At 34.3% G+C, this 23,579-nt stretch overlaps 1 protein-coding gene across 1 annotated transcript in view; it reads left to right on the forward strand.

The window, feature by feature from the left end:
* LOC136030899 (long-chain specific acyl-CoA dehydrogenase, mitochondrial-like) overlaps nt 1-23,579 on the forward strand; it is a 53,951-nt gene that overhangs the window by 18,437 nt on the left and 11,935 nt on the right. The window contains exons 3-7 of the mRNA XM_065709992.1: nt 6,042-6,179; nt 10,736-10,900; nt 13,640-13,706; nt 16,524-16,688; nt 22,854-23,069. Of these exons, the coding sequence (XP_065566064.1) occupies nt 6,042-6,179; nt 10,736-10,900; nt 13,640-13,706; nt 16,524-16,688; nt 22,854-23,069 (751 nt within the window). The remainder of the gene's footprint in view (nt 1-6,041; nt 6,180-10,735; nt 10,901-13,639; nt 13,707-16,523; nt 16,689-22,853; nt 23,070-23,579) is intronic.

Consider the following 23,579-nt stretch of genomic DNA (forward strand, 5'->3'; position numbering starts at 1 on the left):
TCTGTAATATTGATGTTGCTATAATAATTTTGAAAAATATGAAAATTCTAAAAAAGTGGTTCCCAAGATGGCTACGTAATATTTCTGTATTATTGTTGTTGCTTTAATAACTATGAACAAATATGAAAATTCCAAAACAAGTGGCTTCCAAGATGGCTAGGTAATATTTATGTATTATTGTTGTTGCTATAGTAATTATAAAAAAATATGAAAATTCCTAAAAAAGTGGCTCCCAAGATGACTAAGTAATATTTCTGTATTATTGTCGTTGCTATAATAATTTTGAACAAATATGAAAATTCCAAAAAAGTGGCTCCCAAGATGGCTAAGTAACATTTCTGTATTATTTTTGTTGCTATAATAATTATGAACAAATATGAAAATTCCAAAAAAAAGTACTCCCAGTAATATTTCTGTATTATTATTGTTGCTATAATAATTATGAACAAATATTAAAATTCCAAAAAAGTGGCTCCCAAGATGGTTAAGTAATATTTCTGAATTATTGTTGTTGCTGTAATAATTAGGAACAAATATGAAAATTATAAAAAGCGGTTCCCAAGATGGCTACGTAATATTTCTGTATTATTGTCGTTGCTATAGTAATTATGAAAAATATGAAAATTCTTAAAAAAGTGGCTCCCAAGATGACTAAGTAATATTTCTGTATTATTGTCGTTGCTATAGTAATTATGAAAAATATGAAAATTCTTAAAAAAGTGGCTCCCAAGATGACTAAGTAATATTTCTGTATTATTGTTGTTGCTATAAAAATTATGAACAAATATGAAAATTCCAAAACAAGTGGCTTCCAATATGGCTAAGTAGTATTTCTGTATTATTGTTGTTGTTATAGTAATTATGAAAAAATATGAAAATTCCTAAAAAAGTGGCTCCCAAGATGACTAAGTAATATTTCTGTATTATTGTTGTTGCTATAATAATTATGAACAAATATGAAAATTCCAAAAAAAAGTACACCAGTAATATTTCTGTATTGTTGTTATAATAATTATGAACAAATATGAAAATTCCAAAAAAGTGGCTCCCAAGATGGTTAAGTAATATTTCTGTATTATTATTGTTGCTATAATAATTATGAACAAATATGAAAATTCCAAAAAAGTGGCTCCCTAGATGGCTAAGTAACATTTCTGTAATATTGTTGTTGCTATAATAATTATGAACAAATATGAAAATTCTAAAAAAAAGTACACCAGTAATATTTCTGTATTGTTGTTATAATAATTATGAACAAATATGAAAATTCCAAAAAAAGTACTCCCAAGATGGTTAAGTAATATTTCTGTATTATTATTGTTGCTATAATAATTATGAACAAATATGAAAATTCCAAAAAAGTGGCTCCCTAGATGGCTAAGTAACATTTCTGTATTATTGTTGTTGCTATAATAATTATGAACAAATATGAAAATTACAAAAAAAAGTACTCCCAGTAATATTTCTGTATTATTAGTAGGGCTGTGTTCTATCCCCCTTTATATGGATTATTTTGATGGACTTCGTCTTAAGGAGCACAGGAAAGGTAATTGGAGACCATGGAATCAAATGGGGAGGAAGAACGCTCCTGGACTTAGATCATGCTGATGATTTAAGCATGTTAGATGAAAGTGTGAGCAAAATGAATGAATTTTTAGGGGTTTTGCCAGTTCAGGGTGCTAAAATAGGCTTGAAAATTAATATTAAGAAGACTAAGTCACTAAGGCTAGGAATAAGTGAAGATGAACAGGTTACATTAGGTAACGAAAAGATTCATCAGGTTGGGAGCTTCAGTTACCTTGGTAGTATTATTAGTAAAGATGGTGGGAGCAGTGAAGATGTTAAAAGTAGAATAGCTAAGGCTCAGGGTGTTTTTTCACAGTTGAAAAAAGTTTGGAAGAATAGAAAGATAAGTCTGCAAACCAAGATTAGAATATTGGAAGCTACAGTGATGGCAGTGGTCAAATATGGCTCTGAAGCATGGGCACTCCGAAAAGCAGATGAAAATTTACTAGATTTTTTCCAGAGAAATTGCCTACGGATTGTTCTGGGTACCCGGCTGACTGACCGTATTTCAAACAGTAGGTTGTACGAAAATTTGGTTCAATCCCGCTTTCTAGGGCTATAATGAAAGAAAGGTTGAGATGGCTAGGCCACGTTCTACGGATAAAGGATGGCAGATTACCGAAGATTGTCCTTTTTCGCCAACCGTCTGGGGCTACACGGAAAACAGGTCGTCCTTGTCTGGGTTGGGAGGATGTCATAAATAAAGATTTAAAGGAAATGGGAACTTCGTGGGAGGGTGTAAAGAGGGAGGCTCTAAATAGATTAGGTTGGAGAAGGAGCGTGCGTAGCTGTGTTGGCCTCAGGCGGCTTGGTGCTGCAGTGAGTTATTAGTAATAGTAGTAGTGTAATAATTATGAACAAATATGAAAATTCCAAAAAAGTGGCTCCCAAGATGGCTAAGTAATATTTCTGTATTATTTTTGTTGCTATAATAATTATGAACAAATATGAAAATTCCAAAAAAAGTGGCTCCCAAGATGGCTAAGTAATATTGATGTATTTCAATTATTATGAGGTATTGTATTGCTATAGCAATAATACAGAAACATTACTTAGCCATCTTGGGAGCCATTTTTTTTAAATTTCCATATTTGTTCATAACTATTATAGCAACAACAATAATACAGAAATATTAATTAGCCATCTTGGAAGCTGCTTTTTTGGAATTTTCATACTTGTTCTAAATTATTATAACAACAACAATAATACAGAAATATATACTTATTGCTGTTGCTATAACAATTATGAACAAATATGAAAATTGAAAAAAAGTGGCTCCCAAGTTGACTAAGTAATATTGATATATTATTGTTGTTGCTATAATAATTGTAAACAACTATGAAAATTCCCAAAAACCGGCTCTCAAGATGGCTAGCTAATATTTATATATTATTGTTGTTGTTTAATAATTTAGAACAAGTATAAAAATTCCAAAAAAAGCGGCTCCCAAGATGGTTAAGTAATACCTCTGTGTTATTGTTGTTGCTAGAATAATTATGAACAAATATGAAAATTCCAAAAAAAAGTGGATCCCAAGATGGCCAAGTAATATTTCTCTATTATTGTTGTTGCTATAATAATTATGAACATATATGAAAATTCCGAGAAAGTGGCTCCCAAGATGGCTAAGTAATATTTCTGTATTATTATTGTTGCTATAATAATTTAGAACAAGTATGAAAATTCCAAAAAACGGCTTCCAAGATGGCTAAGTGATATTTGTGTATTATTGTTGTTGTTATAATAATTTAGAACAATTATGAAAATTCTAAAAAAAGCGGCTTCCAAGATGGCTAAGTAATATTTCTCTATTATTGTTGTTTGTATAATAGTTAGGAACAAATACGAAAATTAAAAAAAAAAAAATGGTTCTCAAGATGGCTAAGTAATGTTTCTGTATTATTTTTGTTGTTATAATAATTTAGAACAAGTATGAAAATTCCAAAAAAAGTGGCTCCCAAGATGACTAAGTAACATTTCTGTATTATTATTGTTGCTATAATAATTATGAACAAATATGAAAAATAACTTTCTTCATGATTGTCAGAAATACAAAACGGACTAATGGTATCTTTTTAATCTTTTGGAATGTCAAACTGACCTTACAAAGCTTTTTTAGCCATGTTTTTCTATATGTGTTTGTCCATTCTTAAATAGAAACCGTCAATTTTAATAAGCCACGAATATATTGTTATGTAGAAAAACAGATTCTGGTTTTCCTCCCAGGGAAGGAGATAGACAAGCGACAATATGAAAAATTACAGTGATTTTGAAACAAAATTATTTTCTTCATCAAATAACCTAAACCAAGAAGTCTAAACTGCTGGGACCTAGACGATCAGGAATAAATGAGGATAAAAGATGACGTAAATTTAGTGACCCAGTGGATAGATCTGTTTACATAGGTAGCATTACTAGTAAGGAGGGTGGATATTATGAACATGTAAAAATAAGAATAGCCAAGGTACAGGGTGTTTCCTGTGTAACTGACAAATAGTCAAAATGGATGGGAAGTAAAATCTTGTCTTAACCTGTACTTTTTGCAATTGTGTTTATTTACTTTGTATTTTTCAACCTGTGTTTACTTGAATATCTAACACTAATAAACTTGAATCTAACTTCAATATCCTATTATTTGACTTATATCTAATACATTTAAGCTGTATTGGCTATGCATATGTATGAAATTAGAATCTAAAAAATGTGCGTCAAGAATCACTTTTGTATCAATAGCTAAATTTGGAAAAAAAATCTGGCTTGGTCCTGTTCTTTAGGGCTATAACGAGAAAGAGTGAAATGGATAGGGTAAATGTTTCTGATGAAGAAGGACTTGTACTTTAGACGAGGTACAAGCTGTTCAGCCCAACTCGGTGCCGATAATGTTTGACGTTTCAGTTGCTAATGATAATTCCGAATGATTGTGTTTTTTGCTGTGGCTAAACGAAAATCAGTACGTGCTTGAATGATGCGAGAAGAGATCATAAGAAAAGATTTAAAGGCAGTAGGAACTTTATGGAAAGTAGTATAGAATGAAGCTTTGGATGAGAGTAGGGTAATAGAGGATTTTGCGTAGCTTTGTTTGCCTCAAGTGGCTTGGAGGTGCCATAAGCTGCCAGTAGTAGCAGTTTTTTACTTTTAGTAGTAGTACTGCTTTTACTATACTGCTAAAAGTTTTATTACTACTACTACTAGTTGTACTACTAGTAGTAGTCATACTTTTCGATTTGGTTATGCAATTTTTACCTCTCGTTTAATAGTTTAGCTGGTTGGCGTAGTTAAGTGTATTATTTCTTTACATAAGGATTAGTGGGTGATTTTTATCGACTTTTTTTTTATTCCGATTTCACTTCTGTTTTCAGAGATTTTCTATTATCCACAGTTTTTAGAATAAGCTATTTATATTTTTTTTACCAAATTTATCTGTTTTAAAGCTGGAAAGAGAAGTTTCGTAGTTCAGGACGTTTTTTCTTAAGCCAAATTCAAAGATTGTGAGATTTATTGCAGTACCAAGTACTTTTTGCATATAGCTTTTGTAAGTTTTTCTTTCTTTCTGGAATGCCAAAATTTCTGAAAAAAGAAAAGAGATTAAAGAAAACCTCCACAGAAATTGTGAGCGCTGGGAATATTTTTAGCTTAATTGTTTAACCGTCCATAAAAAGTTGCTGTCGGGCAACTATCTGAACTTTTTATTACTGAAATTTATTATTGAAATCTAGTTCAAATTACCCAACGTGCTTAAAAAAAAATCTATACAAAATCTGAAGGAAGTGGAAAGGTTATGATAGACAATTATCCTATTGAAACTTTTCAGAACCTTCAGAAAGCAAATTTCAGAAACTCGTCTTTAAAGAGCTTTGCAAACAATGGTGTAACCATGGATACAATAGCCAACACAGGGGGGAATCCCCCAAAAGTTGTATCTGGTACCACTTTTCCTTAAAGACTAGTTGTTTTATATTTACGAGAAATGCTGCTGACCAGTGTTCATATCCTTCATTTTATGTATTGACTTTGACTGCTAATAACCAGTCATTTCATATAGTGAGGCTTTTTGCAAAATGTATTAGCTGCAAATATTCTGCATATTATCAAGTAGTAATTAACTTCGCGCTGTTCAAATACTTTATCCAGAGGATGTGTCTTTGCTCTTTGGTCAACAGAGCTGCCCACGTCCATTATCCACACAATCTATTCAAAGTTTACCTCTTTCCACCCTCCCAAGAAGTTCCAAATTATTTAAAATCCTATCTCATAGCCTCTTAACATCCGATTTGGGGAAGACCTGCTTTTTGGTTGACCGTTGATGGTTGACTGAAAGGACAATCTTTGGCAATTTGTCATCCTACATCCGAAAAACGTGTCCTAGCGAGCTGTCGACTTAAGTTGACCATAAATAGACTCGACTCAAATTTTTTTTCCATAGTTTTTCATATTGATATTGATTGTTGTTTATTCTAATTTATTTTTTATTCTAGCTGGGAAAAGACTGGCTATTCAGACAGAGACACATGGCTTGCAGCCGGTGAATACGGAATTTTAGGAGTTGCCACTCCTGCAGAAGTTGGTGGCATCGGCGGAAGCTATTTACATGCTGCTATCTGTATGGAAGAACAGTAAGTTATGAGGAATTGATATCCCCTATTATAACGATATACATGGTTAAGATATTTGTTGCATCGTAACCCAAGCAAGCCGATAGTATCCTTCCGACAGCCCTACTTAATAACATAGTGTCATTACTATGACACTTGTTTAACATTGACTACGACCTGACCCACCCTAGGCTCTTCTGAGGATACTGTGTTGGTTTTGGACTGCTTGTCCTTGTCCTTGGATAGTCATGTAGGGGTACACCACAGCCTATATAGACACAGTATTGCGCAGAGTCGTATCTTGCCCATAGAAGGATTTCAACCCACATCTTTAGACTAGTTAACCTCCAGCGCTCCCACAGCCAATCAGCGCGGACAGATCTTGGCTCTATTCCGGGAGTGAAAACAGAAAATTTTCTGTTTTAATAGGCTATTCCAACTGCGAGAGTATCTGGTTTTGACGCAGCACCAATTATTGTCGCGACGATAGCTATGTGTTGCTTCTGAAAAATATTTGTGCAACTGTTGTTGCAACTGGTTTTGACGCAGCACCAATTATTGTCGCGACGATAGCTATGTGTTGCTTCTGAAAAATATTTGTGCAACTGTTGTTGCAACTGGTTTTGACGCAGCACCAATTATTGTCGCGACGATAGCTATGTGTTGCTTCTGAAAAATATTTGTGCAACTGTTGTTGCAACTGGTTTTGACGCAGCACCAATTATTGTCGCGACGATAGCTATGTGTTGCTTCTGAAAAATATTTGTGCAACTGTTGTTGCAACTGGTTTTGACGCAGCACCAATTATTGTCGCGACGATAGCTATGTGTTGCTTCTGAAAAATATTTGTGCAACTGTTGTTGCAACTGGTTTTGACGCAGCACCAATTATTGTCGCGACGATAGCTATGTGTTGCTTGTGAAAAATGTTTGTGCAACTGTTGTTGCAACTGGTTTTGACGCAGCACCAATTATTGTCGCGACGATAGCTATGTGTTGCTTCTGAAAAATGTTTGTGCAACTGGTGTTGCAACTGGTTTTGACGCAGCACCAATTATTGTCGCGACGATAGCTATGTGTTGCTTGTGAAAAATGTTTGTGCAACTGTTGTCTATATAGGCTGTGGGGTACACCTTCGTCCAAGTGCATGTTTGTTGCAGTGTCAAAAAAGAAAACCAAGTTCCCTTTTTCAAGTCTTTTTTGCTCAATATTTCTTTTTATCATTCTACCGTTAGATTTTCTTGTTCATTTTCTTTCCTTTTTTCTCTCTTTATAGTATTAATTTACAAAACATAGCAATTAATGTATAATTAAAACGATCATTTTATAATATTTAAATGGATATGAAAACAGCTTACTGTTTTAATGCTGCTCAAATAGAAAGACAAACTTTCTAATATAAGTGAAATCTAGTTTTTACACCAGATTGTCACATAGCCTTAGGCTTTTAGTTTGTAAGCTTCGCCAAGGAGAAGAAACATTGGTAATACAAAATAAGACCTCGCCTGTCCTTGGCTGTTCTATGAGGATTGTATAGGTTTTGGTTGTTTGCCCAATCAACTTCTATGGAGTAATACGTAGCAGAACATCCTCATTCGAGTAAATGTTTGTTGTAATATCTATAAAGCAGCCAGTCCTTTGGCGTTTTCGGATCTTCTTATTTCTTTTGTTTTAATATTTTTACTGCCACATTTTATATTTTACTGCCACATTATTTAACTGCCAAATATTTATATTTTACTGCCACATATGTATTACTGCCACATATTTTACTGCCACATTTTTAATCCTTTTAATCGTTCTTTGCTCCTTTGCTGTTAATGTTTTTAGGAAAAATCTTGACAATCATTTTCTACTATTTAAAAGGAGTTGACAATGGTTCTTGTTTTGATACTATTCAATTAGATTGGCCTAAATTTATGCTGTAGTTGATATTATTAATTTAATTTATAAAATTTACACCAGATTAGAAAGTTAATCTTACTATGGTGCTTCTAGCCTTAGGGATATTAGTTAATAAAAATAAATTTTACGATGCAAGTAAAGAGCGAAGATGAAACTCAAAATGAATAAAAATTATTGCTTCGTAGTTTTTTTCAACATTGGTTAATATAAACTGACTCTTTGAAGAATTCTGAAAAATTGGCGCTTTACAAAAGAACATGATTAGAGGCAGAAAAGTCCTTAAATAGACTGCAGAAAATAAAAGACTTATTTAAATTTTCAATGATAAGGATCTCTGCGTTTTTTTTTTTTTTTTTCAAGAGCTATTGTTAATTTGTTTTATTCAAATGTTTCTATCCCATAATGAGCTCATTTAGATTTCATCTTCTGCCTTTTAGATAAACTTGTTGCACAAATGATATTAGTAATTTCACTTGTATTTTTTTTCAGAAAAGCTCTTTCTTTTCTTTTCTTTTTTTTCTTTCTTTCTTAAAAAAATGAAACTTTTCTAAATCAAACCGTTGCGAAAACAACTAGACATTAATATCGGCCAGAAAATTCGAAGCTAATATCTTTTTAATTCCTGCAATTTTTTTTGCAGCTTAAGGGTAGAAAAAAAGGGTAAGGGTTTCGTATACTCTATTATTTATTGCTTCTTGGTCTTCCATATTTTTAGATAACCCAAAATATTTGGCAAAAAACAGAAAACAGAAGTGAGCAAAAATGTCAAGATCTGATAATTGCAAGCTACAGCTTATTTGCGTAGAAGAAGACACAAAAAAGAAGAGACAATCGTCAGCTCTCAATGTTGAAGGCTTTCGAGGGATTTTAGGCTCTTTTTCAAAATTCCCATATATTTCTTCTCGTAACAAACATTTCCTACTAAGGTTAATCGGAAAAATAACTACCGTTTCTGAATCAGCTTCAGCGGCGGTTTTTAACGCTAGACAGTTTTGTTTTTAAAAAGCGTTCTTGAACTTTTGGTTGCTATGGGCTGCGGTTTGCTCTTTAGTATGGCTCCTAAAGGGGGTGATAGGGTTAGCGCTAAAAACAAAGAATTCGTAAACCTCTGGTTACTGGTTTTCGACCATATAGATTTGTATGATTCCCTCTTTATGCTTCCTAGCACTTCTATCCCAGATATTGCACCAAAAAATGCTATTTTTGTTGGGATATGAAGCTTCTTTTTTTTATAGAAACATCAAGACAAATTTACAAAAAGCACATAAATATTATCAAGAGCCCTAAGTTGATCCGTTAAACATCTCTCTACGATGATGTAGTAGCCTACTACTTTTGCTAGTCAGCCCGCAATTTATCACGCTTACTAGGGGGATGGGAGAGAGAGTATAAAGAACGGACGATTGTAAAACTCGGACTTCAGGTTTTTGGCTATGGAGACAGTACCCTTTTCATGCTTCCTAGCCTTTACGCTCCAGATGTGGTACCATAAATTGTCACTTTTGGTGTCACATGGCGCTTTGTGACGGTATTATGGAGACTAATTTTTAAAAACACGTAGATATAAGAATTAGCTCTTTAGCTCTCTTTGGTGCTGCAGTATGCTGCTAGTTCTACTGGATAATAGACGGTTTATGAAAAATATTAAGGGGGTTGGCAGGGGATGTATAAGGGTGAGGATTTTAAACCTCAAGCATAGGGTTTTCGACCATGGAAATTATAGTAGTACCCTTTTAATTCTTCCCAGTCTTACAATTGCAGAAGTGACACCCAAAGTACACTTATTGGGTACCATATGGTACTTACAGATACATTTATTTTTCAAAAAAAAAAAAAAAAAAAATACCACAATCAGAGATCCCACAAAGGCTCTATGGGCTGTAAAGTAGGAAAATCACGAAAAAAAACTTACGTTGGCGTTATCAAGTCGAATTTATGTAAAGCGATTATAAATAAAAATTAACTTTTTAAATGAGCCCTTAAACAGCTCTATATGGTGTTCCAATGCTCCTGTTAGCGATGAAGAAGCAGAAAAAAAGAGGACACATCAATGTTATTGTTGCTCAAGGTTTGGGGGTGGGGGCTGCAAGTCTTCTCTATAGGGTTTTCAACAATGGTGATTCCAATTGTTTACTTTCGTTTCTATCCGATTCCATTTTCGAGAAATTCCAGGCTCTTTTCCATAATTTCTGTAAATTTGTTTTCAAAATAACATTTTACTATTAAGATTGATCGAAATAATAGTTACCATTCCTGAATCAGCTACAAATGGTAATTTTTTCTCACTAATTTTTTTTACTCACTAGGCATTTTCGAACCTTTGGTTACTATGGGCCATGGTTTGCTCTTTACTAGGGTGCAGCTATTGCTGCAACCATGATTATTTGATCTGCTTTCCCTTTATCTATTGTACCATGTCTTTTTTTAGCTGAAATGTTATACGGCCTGTACCTACCTCTATATTTATTATATACATGAATTATTCGAAAAAATTAGAAAAAATGAGGTATTTTTAACTTACGAACGGGTGGTAAAACTCTTAAGCTTATTAATAAGAATTAATAGCTTTTGTTAAAAACTAGTTAGGGAAAGCCAACGGTGATTCTCTGCATTAATATCTCCGATTAACAAGTTAGTGTTTTTCTAATTTTTATTTTTGCTTCATTTTTTAAGGAGTTATGTCAATTCTTCTGGACCAGCTTTCAGCCTTCATTCAGACATAGTACTGCCATATATTTACAAATATGGGTCAAAAGAACAGATTGAGCGACTTATTCCAGATCTTGTTTCTGGGAAAAAAATCAGTGCTATTGCAATGACAGAGCCAGAAGCTGGGAGGTAAGCTTTTCTCTAAATTTAGCCTGAATAAGTTTATTGACATTACTTATTAGCTTCCGGGAGGGAGAGGGGGGGATATATACATTGGTCTGGAGCCTCAAAGGGATTCATTTTTACATAAGAAAATTTATTTTCCAGTGTTCTGTCTAAATTTAGTAAATTTGTTTAAACTTAGGTAGTGTCTGTCTAGTTGATAGTGAGGTGGTACCCACCACTTTACTAACATATTTAGGTCTCCCGATTGGGTCTTCCATTAAGAATACATGACAGCTTTTGCTTCAGAACGTATAATGCAAACTTAGAATTGCTTATGCTAGTTTTGTTACATCGCAGCTTAATCTGGAACAAAAAGCCCTTTCTCGAATATATAATAGTGTGGCTCTCCCGCATATTCTATATTTAACCCCTCTCCCGCATATTCTATAATTGATTCAATTTTGGGACATTTATGCTTAATCTGATAGGCGAGTGCCGCGAAAGTGCTATTTTAAGCACGCAAAGTTTTTGCTTCAGGCCCCTCGGTGGTCCAACAATGGGTACATCGTTAACCGTTTTGGTATGGTGGAACCGGTTCAGGTCGGGGGTGAACAGTTGCATAAACTGTATAACCAGTCCTCTTCTCATCCGTGGAAGAGTGTACCATTTTGGATGGGGTCTTTTAGATTAGTAATTTATGTATATCTTTATGACATGTTTGTTTTGTTTTCCTTTCTTTTATTGTACTCCATCGTTTTCTTTTGTTTTTGTTTATAGACGGTCAATAAAGAACATTCATTCATTCTTCCTTCCTTCCATTTTGCAAAAAACATGCTTGTGTGCTTTTTTCCGTAATTTCAAATAACTTTTGTACAATTACTCCGCTACTCTGATAAATTAACCTTCCCCAAAATATGGACTCCATCACCAAGACAATATGCTCATTTCCTTCTTTGCCTTTTATTTTAGACGGCCTCTTACTTTGAAATTTTAGAATCCTCGAAATAAATTCTCGCGTTCGTCCCTAGGTCAGGCCCACTGTAAAAAAAAGGTTCGATAAACTTGTGCACTGTAGTTTACTGTTGTTTAAAAATTTTGTGCACTATTGTTTAGTGTCTAGACACTAAACAACACTAAACACTAAACACTAGATGCTAGATACTCTGCGATGTAGCAAATGATGTTTAGCCGAAAATGTAATTTAAGGAGAGACAGGGGGTATTCTGTTACAGTTCTTTGCTTCTGATTTCAGACATGTCACGATCTGTTACCATCACTTCACCTTCATAAACGTAACTAAAGCGAAGTAATAAGCAGGGGTACCGATAACGGAACTTGCACCCGGGGCCCAGTTTAGGCTCTCAACGGCTTTTGGTGCATCCTGTATTAGCCCTTATCAAAATCAAATGAAACAAAACATAACGGAAGTAAATTTTACCATAAGGCTGATTTAAAGGACCCCTCACCTGTCTCCTCAGCACAATTTCAAGTTTTAGCCCTAAACCGCAGTTGTGTGTCATTTCCCCTCGTTTCTTGGAATAAATGGCTCCCTTCGCCAATAGATGGCGGACTCCGAAAATGGAAGTCGAAAACTTTATCAAAATCTACTTTTATGTTGATTCCAAATATCTAATAAGTTCAGCTAATAAGTTCTGAGTTATGTATTAAAATTTATTATCATAAAAAGTCACATAATTTTAGAAAAGGGGAAAGCCTACTTCCCAAAAGGGGTGTGGTATGCACGAAAATTGCTTCGTCAACTTCATGATATCGAGAACCCTAGGATTAAAGTTCCATCCTTTTATTTTCAAAACACGAAATGTTGTCTTCTTCTTGGCAATGATAAACACAGAATCATCAGGTATATGGATTGGGCATAGAATCATGGGCATCAGGTATACAGAATCATCAGGTATATGGATCGTATCAATGGGGTAGTTACAAAAGATTAGGTCTTTAAAAAGATGTTCGAAACCCTACACAAATCCACATGATCCCAATATTTAAAGTATTTTACCCCTTCAAAGCTCAGGAAGTTTACTAATTCCGGGTCGGAAGTTTAGACCAACCCAAGTTCTGGGCTAGATTAGCTAGGCGCTCAAAAACCCTGCGTTAGTACTCTTCGGTATGTTGAATTTGATGGTTTAATTTTCATCTAGATTACTCCGCTTTTTGAAGGTATTTTTCCCTTTTTTCGAAAATCCGGTTTATTTTCACCGGCTTGTAAGTTTTTGTTGGTAGCGTCAAACTTAATGAATTTTACATATTAGTCACATATTTAGTCAAATATTTAGTCACATATTTAGTCACATATTAGTCAAATATTACATATTTAGTCACTTGAAAGAATAGGATTAAAAAAAACAACTCATTTGTAGGAATTTCTCCAGCAGAGAAAAATAAGAAAAAATATGTATATTGAATACGAGCTAAAATTTTGGATCAACTTACCCCACTGACGTTAGTAGCAACTTTGGAGTAATTCTGCCTATCAAATCTAGAACTTCATACTAGATAATCTATCTCCTGCTCGCATATGCCCGCGCCTGCCTATTCAGACCATTCCAAATTGCTAAGCTTATAGCCAGAATTAGTATCTATAAAAGCCACGCTTTCATTCTCCACGGTCCACCATGGGAATGGTGGTCCACGCTCGCCACCCTGATAATGTAGACTTCTTTAGCTGTTATTTCATTTATTACTGTATTATATATGTGGTTTTTAGTCTTTTTTATATATTCATCTGTTTTTTTTTTCTTTTAGTGATCTGCAGGGGATTAAAACATTTGCCAAGAAAGATGGAAGCGACTACATTTTGAACGGATCTAAAGTAATCTCTTTAATTTTAGACTTTTTTCAAAACATTCTTATTGCTATCCAAAAACTTTTCAAAGCAATAAATACTTTGGACCCGAGAGTCAGAGCCAAACCGAAAGATTAGTTTTAAAAATATTTTCCTTCGGAAACTCCTGTATCCCGCTCCAAACTTCTTGAAACTCGCTATTTTTAAATTTTACATAGAGAACCTATTTAGGTTTTGGAAGGCGAGGCTTTTCAAACCAATTCAAATGTTAAAATGAACATATCAGACTCTTCGGTCAGTATTTAATTTTATTGGGTCTCTAATTCTTTGAAGTACAGATACCAGATCATAGCTTTTTTTTTAGTTCCATAGGTCAAGTTCTAATTTGCCATTGGTTGAAATATTTCAGTAGTTGCTGAGAGGCTTTAAAGGCTCTTATTTCTTTTTCTAGCTATTGAAAAGTAAATCCTACCATTGTTCTGTACTCCATTGTTCTGATCAATACAGTTGATTGATCAGTTGAATACAAATTCAGTACGAATGATTTAATTACTGAACTATCATAAATCTTAATTTCGTAAATTGTAATAATGCACAATTATCATATTTATCGTAGAAGATTAACCAAAGAATGTTTCTGTAGTACTAACCAAAATCTAGTAGTAACCAAAAAGTAGGAACCAGTAGTAACCAAATGTGACGGATAATTTGATCACCGACTTCTGCAGCCTTTTATTTCTAAATATCCTTTTTTTTTCTGGAGATGATTAAAATTCATATCCAACACCCACTTTTGCGTAATCTATTTCCCCAATTGTGCTTGTTGAGTTTCCAATTCTCATAAATGTCTGTAGAAACTACGACGGACTCGAAGTCTTAACTTATTGGGAGAGATCTGAAATATTTCAGTAGTGGCTGAAAGGCTTTAAAGGCTCTTATTTCCTTTTGTAGCTATTGAAAAGTAAATCCTACCATTGTTCTGTAAATAATTTGTGTTAAATATGAATATTACGTTGATTGATCACTTGAATACAAATTCAGTACGAATGATTTAATTACTGAACTATCATAAATCTTAATTTCGTAAATTGTAACAGTGCACAATTATATTTTGCGTTATTTATTTCCCTAATGTACTTGTTGAATTTCCGGTTCTCATAAATTTCTATAGAAAATACGACGTGCTCGAACTCTTAACTTATTGAGAGAGATTTGAAGGCTGTTTCGGTATTTTCTTTTTACTGAGATTACAATTTGGTACATGTTGAATCTATGAGAGGTTTGCTCACTTGGTTCAATGGTAATCCTGTTGTTCTTTTTTTTCTCTTGACTCCTTGCATTTGCGTACATTTTCTTTGCTTTAATTTTTCTATATTTTTTTCTGATTTCCGTAATTGCAGAACAGGCATTTTTAATATCGTGTAAATTTTTCTGTTAAATAATTGTAAGTTTCGTAAATGTTCAAAGTCAGCACCTAGGTACTTTCAACTTCAAACGTTCCACTCCTTCTATGAATTTGTGAACGTGCACGGTAGTGTACACCATAAGCATGGGATAAGTTTTTTTTTGGGGTGGGGATAAGGAGAAGGGGACTGTAAAACATGTAAAAACAAGATCCACTGAAGTTAACTTGCTGGGGATCCATTAGACTTAACACACTATATCAGTATCACTCCAGTATCAGTTCGAGAATGTAGCAATAAGCGAGAGTTTTTAAAATTATTTAAAAAAATTTAACGACGCAGTGATAGAAATAATTTTTTCAGAAATAATGAACTTGCTATTTATTAAAAAATTGCAAAACATAATCGCAAAGTTGAAATTTGTCAAAATTATTGGGTGCGAGGATTAGAGGTATGACGGATTTATATGTAAGTTATGACGGGTTTTCAAATATTTAAATAAATAACAAATAATTAGGTGATTTGTGTTTAATCCATTGTGGGAAATTTTTTTGGATTTGTTTTGGCTTGATTTATTTTTATTTTTATTGTATCAGAGCTAAAGTATGTAACACAGTCAGCGCTAGTTTTTATTTTCGTAGTGTATGTAACATTGTAATATTGTCAGTGCTAAAGTATGCCACCAGGCATGCGCACTGGTTTGTCATATTTATTTATGTAAATGTTGCAAATAAAAAATCTTTCTGTCTATCTATCTATATCAAAGATAGATAAATTTCAAACACATGTATAGAGACAAAAAAGAGATAAGATAATAAATACGAGAAAGGGACAGAACCAGACCAAATACACATTACAAGGACATAATATAATTAAATTCAATTGATTTGTTAAATTAATTCCATTAATGGAAGAAATGTCGGTAATTAGACCGAAGTGTAAGATGAAGAGGCATATCGGATGGCATTGAATTTCATAAAGAAATAGAGCAGTAAATTGGGGATTTTTTAGTAGCTGTGGATGAACGTTTCAGTGACTATCAAAATGACGTTTCTGTTTGCAAAATATTTCTAACTAAAAGAAGCTGTGACAAAAGAAAAGAATTGGTCAACTCTGGAAAACTTCGAAATAATAAAATAAATTAAGACAATGTTAGATTAACTGAAAAAAGGCAATAGCATATCAAAAAAGTTACTTAATACAAATCCTTATCTTGAAAACTTTAATAACCCGAAGAAAGACTACTAGACTGTAGTATTTCGTAATTTTGGGTATTAAATCTGGAAGAAAATATGAAATTGTTGTAGGTTCATACAGTTGATATAAGACATTTGAATAAAACTCTTTTCTTCATTGAAAATCGATCTTCAATGAAGAATAGACTTCCTGATTAATATATCTTTTCGAATTTCGTATTTGTTTAACCTTTGAATCCTCTTAGGTTTATATCACAAATGGATGGAATGCGGATCTTGTTATTGTTGTTGCTGTTACAAATCGTGAAGCCAAGTCGCCTGCACATGGTATTTCCTTGTTTTTGGTGGAAGAAGGCATGCCTGGATTCAAAAAAGGATGGCTCATGAAAAAAATGGGATTACACTGCTCTGTAAATTTTCTATCTTATTTAAAAAACAAAACAAAAAAGAACAATATATAGGCTAAAGTTAGTAGCTGCTTTTCAACGAGACTGTCTTACTAACTTTTTTCTGTCGTCGTGATGATAAATTGTCGTCAGTTATTGGGTTCATAAGCTGCATGGCAGGTGACGCATTGAATGCTCCAATGAACACATCCTCTTTAGGCCAGTTCGAAGTTAGATGATAAATATTGTTTACATAGAAACTGTAAATTTCCAAAAGTGACTTGTTTGTTTACTTAAAAATTGTATAATTTGGTTAAATTTTAGTATTGTTTAAGTCAAGCAATGTTTATTTAAATTCAGAACCATATTTTTAAATGTCGGTAGTTGATACACTGCCGTATATTGATGTGTGTGTGTGTATGTGTTTCCGTGCACTGAAGATACAGCTAAACCATTCAAAGTACAAACATACAATTTTCGTGAATAGTAGCTAGAAAGATAGTAAATGGTCATAATCTGTAAAAACTAAGACAGACATCATTTGAAAAGATAATTTAAAAATTTGTCATGTGAAGGCTCTAAACCTGGGGTGGTGATCATAACTAGCGAAGTGATTGAAAAAATTCTGTGAGGACTGAAGGTCTGAATTTCATCCGAGCTGAGCGTTGTACTTGATAATGCTCATCTTTTTTATTTTCTTCATAATTTTTAAGGAGAATAAGAGATGTAAGGGGGAGTCGAGAGAAAGTTCTTTTAAAATATGAAAAAAAACGAAGAACATTGAAGACAGACTGTAATCTAGAATTATTTGTTTGCTGTTCAGAAATAAAGAAGAGAACTACAATAAATCTGTCAAATGAAAAAGCAAATAACTCCACAACCTCGTCATTTATTGATTAGCGATGCTTCTCAGTTACAAAGGTCCATACATCGATGCTGAAGCAGCTAGGATTGAACCCTTGACCACGTATTTCCATGCAAAGACCAATATACCTTTACAGCAAAAACTCGATAATCTTGTTTTGAAAAGCAGCATCTAAAATATTTAAACACATTAGAGTGGCGTATTGTGGTAAAAAGGAAAGAATAAAACACAGTCCTAAATAATTTACTAAAGATACGCCAAAAATGAGTTTCTTCCCGTTAACTTTCCTTTTCATAAAAAGGGAGAGTCAAACGAGTGATGGGTACTTCAAGTACCGAGGAAAGTGAAAATGAAATCTGCTTTTCTGGAGTAGTTACGTCGAAACTTGCACAAATATTTATCTTTTAAAAATTAGCAAAAATTGAAAATTCAGTTTTTACTTCAATTTCAGTTTCGTTGAATTTCAATTCAAACGAGTGATGGGTACTTCAAGTACCAAGGAAAGTGAAAGTAAAATCTACTTTTTTGGAGTGGTTACGTGGAAACTTACACAAAGATTTATCTTTTAAAAATTAGCAAAAATTGAAAATTCAATTTTTAATTCAATTTCAATTTCGTTGAATTTCAATTCAAACGAGTGATGGGTACTTCAAGTACCAAGGAAAGTGAAAATGAAATCTGCTTTTCTGGAGTAGTTACGTCGAAACTTGCACAAATATTTATCTTTTAAAAATTAGCAAAAATTGAAAATTCAATTTTTACTTCAATTTCAGTTTCGTTGAATTTCAATTCAAACGAGTGATGGGTACTTCAAGTACCAAGGAAAGTGAAAGTAAAATCTACTTTTTTGGAGTGGTTACGTGGAAACTTACACAAAGATTTATCTTTTAAAAATTATCAAAAATTGAAAATTCAATTTTCAATTCAATCTCAATTATGTTGAATTTCAATTCAAACGAATGATTGGTACTTCAAGTACCAAGGAAAGTGAAAATAAAATCTGCTTTTTGGAGAGGTTACGGGGAAACTTGCACAAAGATTTATCTTTTAAAAATTAAAAAAAATTGGAAATTCAATTTTTAAGGAAAAAAACCCTCCGTTTTTGGTATTAATAGGTGTCGAATTTATAAGAAGCATGGGAAGAAAAAGCTGGAGACATATAGCACCCAGTAGCTTAAGGAAGCATAGCTTTCTTTTAAGGGTGTAGTTGGCTTTGAACAACTTGTTTAAATTTGTTTTTTGTTTAAAGTCCTTTATAAAATTTAATAAAGTACCACTTCATTTTTTGCTATATAGGAAGAAAATGGATTCTCAAAATTGGGTATTTACTTGATTGTTTTATTTTAAAGAGCAAACAATACAACTTTGAGCACAGAAATTACCTAGTTAACTTCATAACTTTGATTCTAAGGGTCAAAGATATGCAGTCATGTCTAAAAGGAGATTTGTTTTATAATTTTGCTATGCTTAGGTTAGATTCAATGAATGGGTGTTGATTGGTTTCATTTTGTAAGAATGAATTACTTTTTAAAAGTGAATTCTTTCTTTTATGATTTATGTCGACTTCGGATTCGCTGGCGCAAGATGAATGAAGTCCTGAAGTGTCGTCTTCTTTCTTTTTGTTTCCAAAGAAATGTATACCTCTTACACAGAAATCTCCGCAAAAGATAGTTCTTAAAGAAACAATTTGAAAACTCTATGGCATGGCTATATCCAAGGGTGGGGGATGGGGTACCCGTTTATGGACTCCCCCCCTTTTCCGAAATTCTTGTCCAGCTCTTACAATAGTAAAAAAAATACATGTAGATAAATTTTTGTTACGTTTTCCATATCCCTTCCCCCCGAGAACAAAAACCGTGGATACGGCCCTAGTATCATACGGTTCTAGACCATTCGAAAGAGATTTTTTTTTGTTTCACAGCATAGTGTTTGTAACTCAGGTTCAATAAAAACTGTTATTTTCGGCAAAACTACTCTAAGTAGACGATAAAACAGTCAACAACTTAGAGGAGCTGCTTTGTTAAATCTTAAGCTTTCTTTTGAAAGTTATCTTAGGGAATTGACAATTTGTTAATGATTGATTTTTTCGGAACAAAAGTGTTGGCAAACGTAACTGATTAGTTTTACTTAGTTATTTCTTGGTTGAACGTGTCAACACTGACGAAAATGTGAAAAATCTTAGAAAATCACGAGTTTTCTGGTACGAATTGACCAAAGGTGGCTCGGAGGGGACAAAGAATATTTTTGTTTTATATCTTAGTACTTTAGAAATACTACTGCTACTACTACTAACAACTGACGGCAGCACCAATCCGCATGAGGCCAACACAGCTACAAAATATACTCCACCATCCCAAACTGTTCAAAGCCTCCCTTTTTAAACCGTACTTAGAAGTTCCTATTCCATTAAATCTTTCCTTACGACATCCTCCCTCGGTTGGGAGTCCCACCCCGTTCGGTGGACTACCCGCTATTCGTTTGGTACTAGATGATTGACAGACAAGGTCAATCTTTGGCAATCTGTCATCCTTAATCCGCAGCACTTGTCCCAGCCATCTCATCCTTTCTCTCATTATAGCCCTAGAAAGCGGGTGTGAATAACATTTTTATACTTTTAACTTTAAAAATATAAACTGGATAAAATGTCTTTTGATTTTAAATATTGAATTACGAACTTTTTATGGCACTTGGTATTAACCAAGTGACATATAGCAATCGCCAATTCTGTCGGTCTGTCTGTCTGTCCGTCGGTCCCGATTTTACTACTTTAGGCACTTCCAGGTAAGCTAGGACGATGAAATTTGGCAGGCGTATCAGTGACGGGACCAGCTTAAATTAGAAATAGCCGTTTTCTCAATTTGACCATCTGGGGGGAGTGGGGGGCCGGTTAATTCGGAAGAAATAGAAAAAAATGAAGTATTTTTAACTTATGAATGGGTGATGGGATCTTAATGAAATTTGATGTTTGGAATGATATTGTGTCTCAGAGCTCTTATTTTAAATCCTGACCGGATCTGATGACATCGGGGGGAGTTGGAGGGGGGAACTTAAAATCTTGGAAAACACTTAGAGTGGAGGGATCGGGATGAAACTTGATGGGAAAAATAAGCACAAGTCCTAGATACATGATTGACATAATCGGAACGGATCTGCTCTCTTTGGGGTAGTTGGGGGGGGGGTGGTAATTCTGAAAAATTAGAAAAAATGAGGTATTTTTAACTTACGAACTGGTGATCGGATCTCAATGAAATTTGATGTTTAGAAGGATATCGTGTCTTAGAGCTCTTATTTTAAATCCCGACCGGATCTGGTGACATTGGGGGGGAGTTGGGAGGGGGAAACCTAAAACTTGGAAAACACTTAGAGTGGAGGGATCGGGATGAAACTTGGTGGGAAAAATAAACACAAGTGCTAGATACATGATTGACATAAGCGGAACCGATCCGCTCTCTTTGGGATAGTTGGGGACGGCGGGTATTTCTGAAAAATTAGAAAAAATGAGGTATTTTTAACTTACGAACAGGTGATCGGATCTCAATGAAATTTGATATTTAGAAGGATATCGTGGCTCAGAGCTCTTATTTTAAACCCGACCAGATCTGGTGACATTTGGGGGGGGGAGTTGGGAGGGGGAAACCTAGAACTTGAAAAACACTTAGAGTGGAGGGATCGGGATGAAACTTGGTGGAAAAATAATCACGAGTCCTAGATACATGATTCACATAACCGGAACGGATCCACTCTCTTTGGGGTAGTTGGGGGACGGGTTAATTCTGAAAAATTAGAAAAAATGAGGTATTTTTAACTTACTAATGGGTTATCGGATCTCAATGAAATTTGATATTTAGAAGGAATTCGTGTCTCAAAGCTCTTATTATAAATCCTGACTGGATCTGGTGACGTTGGGGGAAGTTTGGGGTGGGGGAACCTAAAATCATGGAAAACGCTTAGATTTTAGGGATCGGGATGAAACTTGGTGGGAAAAATAAACAGAAGTCTTACATACGTGATTTACATAATTGAAACGGATCCGATCTATTGGAGTGGGGGGGGGGGGGGGTAATTCTGAAAAATAAGAAAAAATGACGTATTTTTAACTTACGAAGGAGTGATCGGATCTTCATATTTAGAAGGACCTCGTAACTCAGATCTCTTATTTTAAATCTCAACCGGATCAATCGTAATTGGGGGGAGGCAGTTGAGGGGGGGGACCGGAAATCTTAGAAAATACTTAAAGCGGTGAGATCAGGATGAAACTGGATGGGAAGAATAAAAACCTGTCTAAGATACGTGACTGACATAACCGGACCGGATCTGCTCTCTTTTGTGTAATTGGAGGGGGATAATTTTGAAAATTGAGGTATCTGTAACTTACGAAAGGGTGACCAGATCTTAATGAAATTTAATATTTAGAAGGATCTTGTGCTTTAAAGTTCTTATTTTAAATTCTGACCAGATCCTGTGACGTTGGGGGGAGTTGGAGGGGGAAACCGGAATTCTTGGAAAACGTGAAAATTGGGGTATTTTTATCTTACGAATAGATGATCGGATCTTAATGAAATTTGATTTTTAGAAAGAATTCATGTCTCAGAGCTCTTATTTCAAATCCCGACCAGATCGTTTGACATTGGGGGGAGTTGGAGGACGAAATCTTGGAAAAACACTTGGAGTGTAGGAATCGGGATTAAGCTTGGTGGATAGAATAAACAAATGTCCTTGATACGTGATTGACAGAATCGTACTGGATTTGCTCTCTTTGGGGGATTTGGGGGGAAGGGTTCAGTGATTTGGCGAGTTTGGTGCTTCTGGACGTGCTAGGACGATGAAAATTGATAGATGTGTTAGGGAGCTGCACAATTGGACTTGATAAAGTCGTTTTCCCAGATTCGACCATCTGGGGGACTAAAGGGAGAGGAAAAATTAGAAAAAATTAGGTATTTATAACTTACGAGTGGGTGATCGGACCTTAATGAATTTTGATATTTAGAAGGACATCGTGATTCAGAGCTCTTATTTTAAATCCTGACCGGCATTAAGCCTCTTATTTTCCTTTTTAAATCAATCTATTGATTCATAGAATTTTGTTAGAGCTCATACCATATGATCTCTTGGCTCTTAGCTCTTCTCGCCTCGTCACAAGTGCCATATGAGCTCTTAGCTCTTGTTTGATTAGCCTACGCAAAAATATTTTTATTTTGATATCATTGGTACCTCAAAACTGTAAACAAGGCCTGATGCAATTTGGCGTTAGTAATTAATTGATGTAACTAATTTTTAGTACCAATCAACATGTTGTTTTCTCAAACCTGATTGGTTGTTCTTAGGATACTGCCGGTTTATTCTTCGAAGATATCAGACTTCCAGCATCTGCTCTGTTGGGCGAAGAGAATAAAGGTTTTTATTACCTAATGAATGAACTGCCTCAGGAACGTTTGAACATTGGAGTGCATGCGCTAGCTCACTGTGAATGGGCTTTTGAGGAGACAAGAAATTTTGTGACGCAAAGGAAAGCCTTCGGAAAGACCATCGCACAATTACAGGTAACCGGTTTTTTTCCTTGCTTCAATTGAAACAATAAATTGGCTCTTGTACTGGCATCACCTGTTTTGATGTCGGATTTTGTCATATTAATTCAATGTCACAGAAATTATAAGATGTTTTTTTTCATCTTCTTTGTGGATTTTTCTACACCCACATGTTGGGCTCGAGTAGTGTGCTCATTGTCTGTTCAGGATCTGGTCATATTAAGTTCTTATTTTTGGTCTGTATGGCAATCTTGTAAATCAATTGAGTTTTATTTCTTATTCCGCTTTTTGTTATTCCCTATCCTATTTAGGTTGGAGGGAGTTTTGGGTGAGCTCTTTGCATATTTTGATTGAAGCGTGGTACTATATTTAAATATCTTGGTAGCTAGTGGCCCCACTCCTCTAAATAAATAGATAGATATTTATTGCTATGGGCCATGGCAAAAACAAACAAATTAACACTTTCGGACATAGTAATATCAGATCTTAATTCAATATCACAGACAATAAACAACAAAGAGAGAT

The sequence above is a fragment of the Artemia franciscana genome, chromosome 9, assembly GCF_032884065.1.
Source record: "Artemia franciscana chromosome 9, ASM3288406v1, whole genome shotgun sequence".
Taxonomy (NCBI): domain Eukaryota; kingdom Metazoa; phylum Arthropoda; class Branchiopoda; order Anostraca; family Artemiidae; genus Artemia; species Artemia franciscana.